Source organism: Equus asinus, chromosome 27 (assembly GCF_041296235.1).
Source record: "Equus asinus isolate D_3611 breed Donkey chromosome 27, EquAss-T2T_v2, whole genome shotgun sequence".
NCBI classification, from domain to species: domain Eukaryota; kingdom Metazoa; phylum Chordata; class Mammalia; order Perissodactyla; family Equidae; genus Equus; species Equus asinus.
This window is the reverse complement of record NC_091816.1, coordinates 33,060,911-33,074,701: the sequence shown is the minus strand read 5'-3', so window position 1 is coordinate 33,074,701 and position 13,791 is coordinate 33,060,911. Positions and strand designations below refer to the sequence as shown.

At 47.7% G+C, this 13,791-nt stretch overlaps 1 protein-coding gene across 2 annotated transcripts in view; it reads right to left on the bottom strand.

The window, feature by feature from the left end:
* Positions 1–4,790: 4,790 nt before the first annotated feature.
* The window catches only part of XKR5 (XK related 5), a 32,598-nt gene continuing 23,597 nt past the window's right edge, over positions 4,791–13,791 (bottom strand). The window contains exons 7-8 of one of the 2 annotated variants that reach the window (XM_070499947.1): positions 12,000–13,150; positions 4,791–6,543 (exon numbers count right to left, since the gene is read on the bottom strand). In XM_070499947.1, coding sequence (XP_070356048.1) covers positions 12,006–13,150 — 1,145 coding nt within the window. In that variant the 3' untranslated portion in view covers positions 4,791–6,543; positions 12,000–12,005. Of the gene's footprint in view, positions 13,151–13,791 lie in introns of both variants that reach the window. The other variant, XM_014857439.3, reaches the window with a different exon arrangement.

Below are 13,791 nucleotides of genomic sequence, written 5' to 3'. Positions count from 1 at the left end.
GACTATCAATAATTATCTATCTTATTTTAAGGATAAAAATGGAAAGTGAAAAGTTCAAGAAATCAATTAGCTGGTTTGAATTTGCTGAGAAATTCAGGATAATGTTCATGGTAGAAATTTGAAAAGTAAATCAACATAATAAGAAGAGGTAAATTAGCCCAGAATGACAAAATGAAAGGATGGTTCCCATGTAACCTCATAAATTTCCTGCTCAATGCATTTCAAGTCTCTGATTTCTAATAAAATTCTCATGAGAACATAGTATTACTCCATAAAAACTCCTGAACTCTCCCCATGAGAACCAGCTGGTTTATAAGGGCACATGGGTTCACGGCTGTGGTTTATTTATTAAAAATTTCTCAGTAAATATATCATGGTCCACTGGATAGGCCCCCACGATTATGGGGAGGCCGTGTATCGTTTCTGCTGTCCCCGAGTATTAAGAAAAACAAGAAGAAGCACGTCAAGAACTCTCTGGACCAGAAAAAAACTGTAACCTTTTTTTTTTTTTTCCTAAAGAAAGTTCTATGTGAGCTGCTCCTTGCCATTACCTTTGACCTTTCAAAAGTCTGAAAATGCCTGCCCTGGTGGTTGACAGTGAGCCCTACAAGATGCAGAATGGGGGCTGGGTGTCGTCCTTGTCCCTGCCATGGAGCATGCCCTCCTGGGGACATAGGGCAGGCAAAGACTGTCACGTGGGTATTGCAGATTTTGAGGGATTTCAAATGTGTCATAGAAAAGATGTGCATCTATGTGGAGTCATGAAGATAATGAATTCATGGCTTACTCACCTCTCCCCACATGCCTACCACCTGGAAAAACAGTGCTCACTAACACACCGTGTTTTTAATCTGTGCCAAAAGTTTGGCTAAAAGCTTTACCAGTGTTACCCTACTTGACTGTACACACAATCCTATAACATGGGTTGTGTATCACCTTCTTCTTCTTCTTTTTTTTTTTTTTGGTGAGGAAGATTGGCCTTCAGCTAACATCTGTGGCAATCTTCCTCTATTTCGTATGCAATATGCTCCCACAGCATGGCTTGATGAGCGTTGTATAGGTCTGCACCTGGGATTCAAACCCAAGAACCTGGGCTGCCGAAGTGGAGCATGTGGACTTAACCACTATGCCACCGGGCCAGCCCCACCCTCATTTTAGACAGAGGGAAACTTCACACATACCTCAGAAGGGTCACATACCTCACAAGGGATGGAGCAGGGACTCAAACCCTGGAAGGTAGACTGACCAACCAGACTTGAGGGAGGTCCACCCAAGGAGGGTGACGTGAACCATGGAGCCTGTTAAGGTTTTATCCTACTCACCCTGGAGCCTCTTCCAACTAACCCACAGGTTCGGATATACAGTTGCAAAGCCCTGGTAATGGGTTAAAAATTGTGCTGATCTGTTCACGGATGGGCCGCATCTGATCCTCACAGCAACCCTGCGAAGGAGACGAGCCCTCTGCCTTTTGCGCGACTGTCTTCCACTGGACTCTAGCACTCAAGAGCTAGACCTTGTGTTGTCAGCACTTGGTGCGGGGCCTGGCACATATAGGTGCTCAACTAAACGTTTCAACGGATAAGAAGAGGTTTTGGTCCATGGCTGAGAAGAGCATAATTAGAAAAATTTTTTAAAATAGACTTTGGAGCAGTTTTAGATTCACAGGAGTATTGAAAGGCAGGTACAGACATTTCCCATATACCTCCCTGCCCCCCCACACACGCACAGCCTCCCTGACTACCAACATCCCCATCAGATGGCACATTCCTTACAACCATGAACCTCCATTGACACATTATCATCATCCTACGTCCGCAGTTTACATTGGGGTTCACTCCGGATGTTTATTCTGTGGGTTTGAACAAATGTTTAATGACGTGTATTCGTCATTGTAGTATCATACAGAGTAGTTTCATTGCCTAAAAATCCCCTGTTTCTGCCTATTCAACCGTCTCTCCCATCCCAACCACGGCGACCACCGATCCTATTACTGTCTCCACAGTTCCGTCTTTTCCAGAATGTCCTATGGCTGGAATCACACTGTATGTAGTTGTTTCAGATTGGCTGCTTTCACTCAGTCACATGCATTTAGGCTTCCTCTGTGTCTTTTCATGGCTTGATGGCCCATTTCTTTTTAGTCCTGAGTAATATTTCATTGTCTGAGAAGAGCACAATTTTCACCTCATAGAAATGAGAAGCACTTTCTAGATCCATAAAATGTAGAGTAAACGCGGGAGCTAGGACCACCATAGAACTCGTGTCACCTTTCACAGCTCACTGTCCCCGAAGAGACACAGAAAATGCCTTTTTTTCCTTAATGACAATAGCCATAGGAGCCTGATTCATGGGTCCCCATAATAAAAATCAGCCTATCTGACCCTGTTACATAAAACGCGGGCCAGGAATTGTGCAGGTCCAGCCCCGAGAATGAGCATGCTTAGCTTCATGAGTAAGCCCTTGCTGGATACGTCATAACTGCTGACTTCAAATTTGAGGGCACTTGCTATTGACAATGTGAATTCGTATTTTCTTTTTACAAAAAACAGATAACTGCATTTGAACACCTAAGCATCTCAATAAACCCTTAAGCACAGGATTTCAACAAAGACAGGTCCTCCACTTGCCGGGAAAACGCAGCAGGTACTGCCCGTGTCAAGCCTTTCACCAGCCCGTGTATGGTCCACATGGGGTGTTTGTGCGTGTGACTGCAGGCAACGAATTGAGACTCAACCAACCAAGCTCACACTGAAAAGGACAGGAGATGGAGCGTGATTCATGAGAACCGGCCTCCAGGAAGTGTGCGCGTCTGTGCGAGGCTGGCAGTGGGCTGATGGAGGCACAAGGGCGCCACCTACTGAGCAGGGAGCCAAGTGCCGAGCTTGAACTAAGCTTCGAGTCCTCCGTGGTCCCCGATCTCTGTCCAAGATTGGGAATTATGTGAGATTACAACAGCATTAGGTCTTAAAGCAAAACATGAATGTGAAGTATGCTTAACTCCATAATATACGACTATTCAAAGAGCGCCCCAGAATGCCCTCGTTAGGAAAGTTGACAAGATTGATAGGTGCCTAATGCATTAATGTGTCAGTGCAGTGTTGATCTCTACACAGACCCGGCTCTTTGCAGCTCAGAATTATGGCTAAATATTATCATGAATTAAGTGAGAGAAGGAGGCAATTGCCCATTTATCTTAAACCCAAGTCAAAACTAAGCCAGATTAAGCTTTTAGCTGACAGTGATTTTAAAAAAATGACTTAAAACCCTGAAAGTTTTCATAACCTTACAAAATTCAACTTGGACCTTTGACCACCTAGCTCCATTACTCAGATTAATCACATTACTTCCTGACGGCTGGGGAAAAAATATATTGACCTTCAAATTCTTAAGACGTTTGAGAATGGAAAGTGGGGTCCAGATATCCGAGTAGAACTTTCTCTTTGTGATTCACTTTGCAATGTGATTTAAAGCCAGCACGTGATCCGTAACCTGAATTGACCCCTCTCCCTTCACTATTCCTAGATATTCTTGGGACAAGAGGGGAAGACCGGGACCTAACATTTTTGAAATTCCTGTCTCGTTTATCGGTTGTTTTGTAAGGGTCATTTTATCACCGTGCGAACCTACAAGGCCGGAGAACTGTCTCTGCCCCACCCGCAGGACTCTATGGATGAAGTCTTTGCCCCTCCTGTCCTTCAAGGTCACAAGACCGTGGCAGGATGCCCCAAAGTGATTTTATGGCTTTGGAGCAATTCCTGTAAAACTTCTTAGTAAAAACAAGCTTAAGCCTCCATCGGGGTGCCATATGCATTTGCTGTGGGATGAGTCAGTATCCAGAACATGGTGTGGAGGTGTCTCCCTTCTTCTGTGGTCTCAGGAAACATGGCTCTGACTATACAGGATGACTCTCAGACTCCACTCCCGGAGGGCAGCTAGGACGTCAGCTTGAGGGGTGACAGAATGAGCAGAGGACCTGTCACTGGGGTAAGACAGTGCATACCCATCGCCTCGGTGGCCACACATAATTTCATAATCTAGCCAGACCAACAAACAGCATCCTTGATTTTTAGAAGAGGAAACTGGAGCTCAGAAAGATGAAGTGATTTATGTACAATCACAGAATTAGCTAGAAAAAGAGCCGGAAGAGAACCCGGGTCTCATCTCCCGCACTGATCTCCCCACCACGCTGTTTCCCTCAAAGGCGCAGGGAGCCCAAAGCTCATTTCTTCCTTGGTTGACCAAACTTCAGGTATGAGAAAAAAAAAAAAAAGCAAATCTCTGTTCCTTTATTGAACGCTCCATCTTTTAAAGTAAGTTAAAGACAAAGGGTCGCCTTTAAATCCAAAGTTTTCAGGTCAGAGTGACATCCTTAATTGACCTTGGTTGCTTGGTTGTTGTTTGTGTTCTTAGTTTCAGTTTAAAGAACACACTAAGCACAAAAGTCCGTGTTGTTTATTCCACCCCCAAGCTCATCTTCCCCCTCTGACCCTCCCCCAACTCCCAGCCTGGCCAATTTGTAAACAAATCCACAATGGGCTGAAAACCTGTCCATGGCTTACTCCAGCTGGAAAGAATTGTGTTCCACCAAGATTTAGATCCATTTATAATGGAAACCCTGACGGCAATGTTGTAATTACAGTCTCGCCATAATGAATGGATCCGTGTGGTCAAAGTCAACGATTTTCCATGGTATTTTTCCATGGGAAATTTCCTCCCTAAGAGATGTTAACTGAAAATCTGGATTATGGCTCTGACTTCAGAACAGGATCTCTCCTGATTGCGTGTAGCTTGAAGTCAACAATTCTATGGACCTTGTGGTCATGCTTAGCAAGGGGGACATTAATCAGATTGATTTCTGCAAGATTGATGGGGTGGGGGAAGGGGGTTTAGTGGTATAGGAGCTTATTTCAGGAAACGCATTTTCTCCCAGATTTTTAACCACAGAGGATTTTCTCTCCTCTCTGACCTGGTGGCTATGTTAAAGTAGAAACAGTGAATGGGGCTAATAGTATGAGTGTGACCAGTCATCCTTTCTGGCCTGGAACTATATGGTTTTAGGCCTAAAATCTCACCTTCCAGAAAACTGCCCAGTCCTGGGGACACCAGGGTAGTCGGTCATCCTAAACAGTATGGAAAGTAGAACGAGATTAGGGAGGACAGAAAAGTAACAGCCTATTTTAAAGAGAGCCACCAGACTGGGTTTTAAAACAAATCCTTTCTTGGTGCTTAAAAAACCCTAAGTGTAATCAGCATTTAGCTTGAGAACTGACTCAGGAAACAGCTCAAAAGGAATTTAAAAATTTCATGCTTGGCATAGCAGAATATAATACGAAAAACCAAGACCGCTGTTCTGCCTGACAATTTCTTAGGTTAACCTACCCCCTTGGTCTACGGAGCACGAGCAGAAACGAGGCGTTTCACGGGGGGTTCACACCCTCCCAGGGGGCTGCTGCCCAGGGCCTCATGGCTCCAGGACTTTCTGCAGGCAATTGACTGCTCTGTAAACACCCTCTCTCTCCTCTAGGAGAGAAGGGGCTCGGAAGCCAACTAGGGGAGCCGGGTTTCCTGTCTCGACCCCACTCAGTGCCCTACTTTCTGGATCTTCTCTCAGGTCGCTCCAGTTGCCTTTCCAAGTGCTATGAAAACCCCCGACTTTTAGGAATTGATAGGCCGACTGGGGTTAAAAGACAGGAAGGAATGTAGACTCAAAACTAAGGCAGAAATGGGCAAGCCAGGACAGAAATACGGGTCATGGAGCCCCTGACAACTCTGTGGCATGGTGAGTGGAAATGCGTATCAAATCTCTTTTTTGACTTTTAAAAACAGAGACGTCAGGGTGTGACCATTAAACCTGTCTCTGGAGTTAGAGGCTCCAGGGTGTGCGTTGAATCTGTTTCTGGATTTATAAATCCACAGGTTTGGGGAGGTGTGCGTTGACTTTTCCTGCTGTTTTAAATTCTACAGCCATGAAGTCCAGGATCGCGAAACGGAGAAACAGGACACGAGTGAAATGGTGTCGGCTGGCTTCGGTAGACTATTGTTCTAACATCGCCCATGGAAGTTGGGCTTGGCTCTGTGACTTGTGGAGGCCACACAACATGGACAGGAGTGGCAGTGCATCACATTTCCACCTGCCCCTCTGGGAACTTCTGACCAGCATGTCCACTGCCATCTACCCCAGAATGGGGAGCACATGTGACTTTGACCTGCAGCCTGAAGAGGAGCCCCCTTAGATGACATGCAACCCAAGTGAAAAATAATCACTTGTTGTTTTATGCCACTGAAGTGTTGTGCTCTTCGTTATGCGCCCAAAGCTGACAAATACACCTGCTTTTAAGGAAGGAACTTAAGCTAGGTACATCATAACTGATTCTTTTCCAGCTGTACCACTCCAGTATGTTACAAAACGGCTATAACAAGGTCTTCAAAAGTTGCCCTCTTTCCAGGCTCCCTTTTGATGTCATAAGCAGACCGAAGATGTAAAACTTCCATTTGTATTTTCCTGCTTCTTACCAGAAGTACCTGCAATGAACTATGTCGCTGTGCCTGCAAAAGCCAAGGAAAGATGTTAACCAGCAGTTCAGATCTTAAGTAACTAGATACATAAAAATAAATTTTATTTTCCTCTTGTTTGAGGGGTGAGGACAATGACAAAAAGCAGGCACACATTTAAAAGGACCACAGCTTGGGTGTTTGGTATAGAGGCCAAGTGCCCCACAGCTTGTGAAGGATGTCCTGAGGGCGTCGTGTGGTGACTGTGGTTGTTCCCAGCTCCCCCAGACTGGTCTCTCCACGATGCGCTGGCTCGGGGAGCTGATTTTGGAGACAGCACTGTGAGCTCCATGTCCTTGGCTCCCGGTATGTCTGGCCTGGCAGTACCAGCCAGGGAGTGGGGACAGGGCATTCATTTCCTTGACTTCCTCTTGCCAGGTCACTGTGGGTTGGCCTCAGTCCCTGCCAAGACCACAGCGCAGATCCCTTGGCAACCGGGCAGCAGCTAGTGCCCTCCCGGGTCTGATGGTGGCCCCCTCTCCTGCCCCCAAGGGCGTGACAGCAAGCTGGGGTGCTGCCCAGCCACCCCTCCTTGGTTTCTGCAACTCCACCCCACGACGTTGCAAACAGTCCCTTTATTAGACTTTCAATTACCCTATGTGAGCGTGAGAGACGCAGTCCCGTTCTGAGATGCCGGCGTCCTCCGCTGAAAAGGCAGGGGGTGGTAGTCGGTTTGCAAAGACCCGCTTCCAAAATGGTTGTCAAGAAGCTTTGCTTATGAGAGGTAAAATCCTTAGTCAGAAATCAGAAGAACCCAGACATTCAGCTCTACTTATGGGGTGTTTACTGAGTGCCTGCTACGGCCATCCGTCAGGCCAGGCCTCCCCAGGGCGAAGGGCTGGAGAAAGGAGCCTGCCGCAAGGAGGGTACAAGGTTACGGAAAGATTTAGGGAAATAAATGATTCCCAGCAGGTCCTGGAGAGCCAGGGTTGCCTGCTTTTGGTGGAAACGACAAGGAAGGGAATATCTGTATAGTCTGTAGTGTTTACGGAGACCAGAGTCCTGTTGCTGCTTCCTGTGTAGCTTCATGGGAGAAGAGGGAAGTGAGAGAGGCTTAAACAAATGTGAAAAGTAGGTGCCACAGCAGATATAGGACAAATGCTCTTAGAGCCATTACCATGGGAGCAATGCACGTTTCCGAGTTCTGAGTGACAGCCACTCCCTGAAGCAGTAGCGTCAATACACTAGAACAAACATACCCCACTTGACCTAACAAACAGCGGTCAAGCCACTACTGACATTCTGAGGGAGGAAAGAGCAGCCCTGACATCTGGGAGCTCGTCTGATGCCCGCAATCAGGCCACATGTTCTGTTGGCCACAAAAGATCTCACAGAATATCAGCTTCAGACAAGGCCACACGGAGACCTGATAGATGAGACAAAAGTAGGGTCACCATGCAGCCTGCAAGACACCACACCCTTTGAGTCCAGAGGGTGATGCTGCTTCTTCCCCAATCACAGGTTCCTTCTTGCTCTAGTCTGCCCTCTCTGTAGATGAGGTTTATTGTGATACACGATCGTAGAATTGCACCCAGTCCAGAGGGATCCCCCACTTCCTCGGGCCCTCTCCAAATCCACCCAACCAAAGCCCAAATCCTCTAAGTCCTTCTAACACCCTCTTCCTGAGATGACCCCCTGGATGCATTCTCCCTCACTGCCATGAGTCATAAACTCAGCTGGCTCAACGCTAGATGGTTCCTGGTGGTCCCTGCCTTGAGAGCATTGGCACTGCCAAAGTCTGCTGATGCTCCAAATGTCGTAATTGTGCTCCATGAATTCTGGCCACAGAGATTAAGACAAGCAATATAGTAATGCAGAACGCTCTGTCCAATAACTATCTTTCTCCAGGTAGCGGTGAGCATTCAGTCCGTGGCAAGCCTTCGGGGTAGAGGGGAAAGGCCAGACATCCTGGCTCAGAGAAGGCCCTTCTGTCCTGGGCAGGGTCACCAATGCTGCTCTCCACATCCCCCTGAGAAAGACTCTGTCCTTGACCCAACACTATTCAGGGTCCTCTGGACTTGTCACTAGGTCTTCGTCCTTATTCCTCTCTGCATTGTCCCATTTTAGCAGGAATCCTGCTAAGTGAATTTAACCAGAATCCCCTGCCCCCAATATTTGATCACCTTCTCTATCTAGTCAAATTCCTCATCCCCCATGACACCCAGCTGATGTCTGACCACCTGGCCCTGCCTTCAGCAAGATTCCCATTAAGTTGATTTAGCCTGAAGCTGCCAAGGTTTCCTCTTAGTAATTTTCCACCCACTGAGCCCACCCTGCTCCTTGGCTATAAACCCCACTTGTCCATGTGGTATCTGGAATTGAGCCCAGTTCAAAGCAAGGTCTCTTTTCCCCTATTGCAATAGTCCTCAAAAAAATAATTTTTTTTACTGTTTTAACTTCTTTCCAGCTCTGGTTTTCCTGATTCTCCTTCCATCAGGCTGAGACCTGAGGTCTCCTGGGGTGGAACGTCATGGATCTCCGTGGGCTGGATATTCTAGATGACTCAGAAACCTGGCTGGCGGGCGTCTGGAAGGGCGGGGAGGCTGACGTGCCGTCTTCAGATCCCCCTCAAGGCGCTGGTTTTGATCCTCTAGTTCTTTTCTTCTCCCTGAGGGAGGAAAACTCCCCAGAACAGACACTGAAGTGTCTGTGGCCCCCACTTGCTCTTGCACAGAGTCATGGGGTCAGGATCTAAAAGATCATTTTGAGCTGAATTTTCTAGTCCTTGAATTCCCTCCATGGCCTCTGGGTGAAGGGACCGTCCAGGCTTTCTTGGAGCACCTCCCGTGAAGTATAACCCCCTTGACAACTGACAGGGCCTTTCCGCCTCTGGAGAACTCTGCCTTGAAGACCCCATGGTGAGCCCTGATGTGCTTCTCAGGGTGCGCGTCACCCTGCAGGAAAAACCCCAAGTCCTCTTCACAGGATGCCCCGTCCCTGAAGACGGCAACCGCGTCATTCCTGCCGAGTGAGCCTGCTGCCAGTTCCCGCAGCCTCGTCTCGGAGTGGACACAATAAGCTCACCAACTCGCTTCCCTGCTGAGTGTTTGCTGAAGCTCCTCGTGTGCAGCTGTGCTCCTGGTGACTAGCATTCAGTAGACGCTCAATAAGCACTTTTTAGAATTAAGTGTCCATTTATTAATCTTCGCTAACAAATATATGTATATTTTCTGATTGTTTTCACCACCTGGGGATACACTTTCTGGAGGTGTGAAATGAATAGGCCATTGGAGAGGCCCACACTGGTCTACGGGCCCCTTAACAGCAAATAAACACCTTGGTTTCTGTCTACTTAGTGCCTGCTGTATACTCAATACCAATCTCTTAAATGAGTGAATGAAGAGGATTTCTAACCTGTTCAAGGGCTGGAAAGTTTGAAGAGAATAAGCAAATTCCTTGCATGCCACCTCTACCTTCCCCCATGACACAAAGGCCCTTCGAACAGGATATGCACTGTTGTGGACTGAACTGTGTCCCCTTGAGGCCCTAACCCCTGATGTCATGGTGTTTCGAGGGGGGGCCTTTGGGAGGCGATAGGTTTAGCTTGGGTCATGAGGGTGGGGCCCTCATGATGGGATCAGTGCCCGAGTAAGAAGAGACACCCCAGAGCTTGCTTCCTGTCTCTACCGTGTGAGGACACAGGAGAAGGTGGGCGTTTGTGAGCCCACCTGCAAAGGGGTCCCCCCAGGAACTGGATTGCTGGCAACTTGATCTTGGGTTTCCAGCCTCCAGAGCTGTGAGAAATCAATGGCTGTTGTTTAAGCCCCTGGCTTATGGTATTTTGTTATAGCTGCTTGAGAGCACTGAGACACACACAAAGCCACAATTCATGGCTAAAGCAGCCGTGAATTAATTCACCCTATAGTGTCCCAGTGCCTGCTCCGTGCCAGGCCCTGTGCTGGGCCCCACAGAACTCAAAGCTAGGATTTGCAACCCTTCGTCAGCCTTCACAGGAGCACCTCATTCAAGTTTAGCAAGGGATCACCAGAGGGCAAACCCCTGAGGACCTGGGGCAGAAGGCAAGGTCATCACCAAGGGCAATGCTTGAGTTGTCTGGGAGGAGGAACAGGGGGTGGGGGTCTGCTAGGAGTCAAGGAAGAGGCCCAGGTTCCTGGTTGGGTGAGAGACTGGGTGGAGGAGGAACCAAGATGCTACAACAGTATCGGAGAGTAACCGCGGATGGTTTTCTGTTCTGTTAATAAACTCGCCTTACTCTGTATTTACCTGTTGCTCCAAAAGTGCTCAGTCACTGTCTGCTGTCTCATAGTGGCTTATGTGGCTGGCAATGGAGATGCTGATGGCCCGAGAGCTTCCTGCAGAAAATGTTGGCACATGCTCTTGGCATGTGCGAGTTGAGCTAGCTTACTCTACAGGGAGTAGAGCCTCTTTAGGGCTCGAATATTGTCCCTGAACCAAGAGGTGTTTGGAAAAGGTAAAAAAAAATCACTTCTCGGCCTTTTGGCTAAGATCAAGTGTGTAGAAAAGGTAAAATAGGCCACAACCACATAGCACCCAGCCCTCCAAATGTGCACTGCCTTCCACTTCAATGGTTTATGATTGGACTTCCTTAACGAGCTATGAAGGAAAGTTTACAGAAATGATGCAAATATTGATCCACAAAGAATGCATTTAAGGGGAAGAGTTAGAAAGAGAGAGCACGAGGGGAATGAGACATTAATTCCCCTCTCATTGGATGAACTTAAATCACAGAGAGTATCTCACTCTGAATGGAGGAGGGAGCAGAGTTTGGAGATAAAGGAAATGGAGTGTAAAGTCAGTAGCAGAGAAGAGAGAACTGACACAGAACTTCTGGCTGCCTGGTGAGGAGGAGAACGGTGTGTTTAACAGAAAAATGTCATTTAGGCTCTGCCAAAGAGATAGAGGAATCTCAGAATGGAATCTGCTTAGATTCCAACTTAGGTTGGTGATTGTAAGCATACATTTCACATCAACTTCTAGAAAGGGCTTGTGTTATCTTAGCACAAGATTTCATAAAATAATGTAGCTAGAATACATTAAAAAACAAAAAGAGAGATTAATAACCACCTAGTGTCTGGAGAAGCTAGTTGCAATAAGAACCCAGAATAAAATAGGACAGTGGGTTTTACCTTTGAGTTTCCTAGAAGCCAGAGCAAAAGAAAAAAAAAAAAAGAAAAGAAAAGAAAAATAGGGATGATATAGTTTGAGAAAGGAAGCAGGCAATTTTGACTGGAAGCCTTTCCTCCTCCCACACTGCGTCAAAGAACGTCTTCCGTGCATACATGTGGTATGTGGTGTTCACAGGGGATCTTAGAAATAACCTAATCTGGTTCTCTCAGTTTTCAGCTGTGCAGAGGTCGAGAGGGGCACGTGATGGACGCGAGGGTGTAGGTGTCAGCAGTGGGGTTCCTCCGATCTCGACACCCGATGGCCAGCTTGGCTTGCCAGCCTGCTGTGTTATCCCACCATACCTGAGGTCAGATGAAGAAACTTGTCTCGGTCTTCAGCCCCCCCCTGCCGCTGCAGTCCCTCTGGGTGGACTCAGACTTGGGGGTGGACGTGAGGCAGGGCTCGTCTGCGGGCCTCAGGCTCACCTTTGGCAGTGACATCTGTGTGCCGGTGGTACAAGAAGTGTTCAGGTTCCTCGTGGGCTCCTGCTGCTCTTCACGCTCTGAGCCACCTGGGGCTCTGCCAGGGAAGCCTGCACTGGGGCGGAAGCTTCTACCTGGGCCCATGCCAAGGATTGGGCTGATGTTGGCCATGGTGATGGGAAAGGGCTGAGTGGCCGGCCGAGGGGAGGCAAGCTGGGCAGGGCTGCCCTTTCCCAACCTCCTCCCAGAATGGAGTGTCTTTGGAGTTGCCTGCCCACCTTCTGGGTTTGAGCACGTGACCCCTTCAGTGGTGGCACTGAAGTACAGCGTGGAGCTCTCCTGTCCTTCCCCTCCTCTCGGCTGCCCACTCGCACCCCTGCCCCATGTCCCAGAACCAGCCCCGGCTCCTTCCTTGGGGCTGCCCTCCTGTGGTGTAGCTGACAGCTTCTGGGCGGGAGCATCATCATGGTTATCACTGGCAAAAGAGACATAGGTTGAGGTTTCCAACAGGTCAGAGGCTGCTTTTGGGATGCCTTGAAACTCAGAGGCTTTCTCTGAGGTCAGGAGGTCATGGGGCAATGATGGGAGCTCTTGCTGGGAAAACGGGGGCTTCTGCTGCTGGTAGTGTTGGCTCAACTGCCATGCAGGGGGACAAAAACATCCAGGATAGTTGTCTCCAAAGGCTGCGTTGATCTTAGACACATTTCCTGTTTTTAGGGCAAGTTTCATCAATAGCCAGTGGTGGTGACCTAGGAAAGAGTCTTCCCCAGCAATCTGGCTTTCCAGCCCAGCCTCTGGGGGGCCCCACTGTGGACTGGGGGGCTTCCCCAGACTTGTCAGCTCATAGCCTTCCTCGTGGCTCTCTGCTGGGCTCCCTGGCCTCTCCCCAGCTGGAGCCGTGGCCCATGGAGAAGATGCTCTCTCTGCTTTATCACCCCCTGAGGTGTCACAGGACTCCCTTACAAAGCCCTGACAGATGTCTGTGGATTTAGGATGTAGCAGGCTGTAGTAAATCACCAGCGAGACACTGCCTGAAAAAGAAGCAGCAAAGAAAAGAGAGCACAAGTTATGTTCTTCGAAGTCCTGTATCTTCCCTGTTGTTGGCAGAATTCTAGGTTCTGGAATTGTGAGTAGAGTAATACAGTTTGGGATCCCAAACAGGGCTCTTGTTGGAACACTGGAACTGGATATTTTGGGGATAATTTAAGAAGCCTCCAGCTTCCAGAAACTGACAATGTTTCGTACTTAAAAATGTAATAATAAAGTTTAATCCTATTGATTCTGTGTCACTTCTTCTTTTAGGGTGGCTCCAACTGAGCACTCTGGATGTGTATGTGGGTCCATGTGTGCATGTGTGTACAAGTGTGTGTATATATGTGTGAGATGTTTGAGAGAAATTCTAATTGTACTGTCAAACAACTGGACACAAATATTCAGCATTCAACAATCCACACATTGGTTTAAGGAGGGGGAGGTAAGGAATAATCTCAAAAACAAGACCCAAGCAGAGGTTAAACATTTCCATCAAAAATCTCCTATCAAGGAATTTCCATGAGCAGCAACAACACTTCCTCTGTGCATAAACATCTTAATCACATTGTTGTCAGTTTAATTTATTTTGATCAGAAGTGTTGACTACGGCAATAATTTCTTTAACAGAGCATTCCAGTAA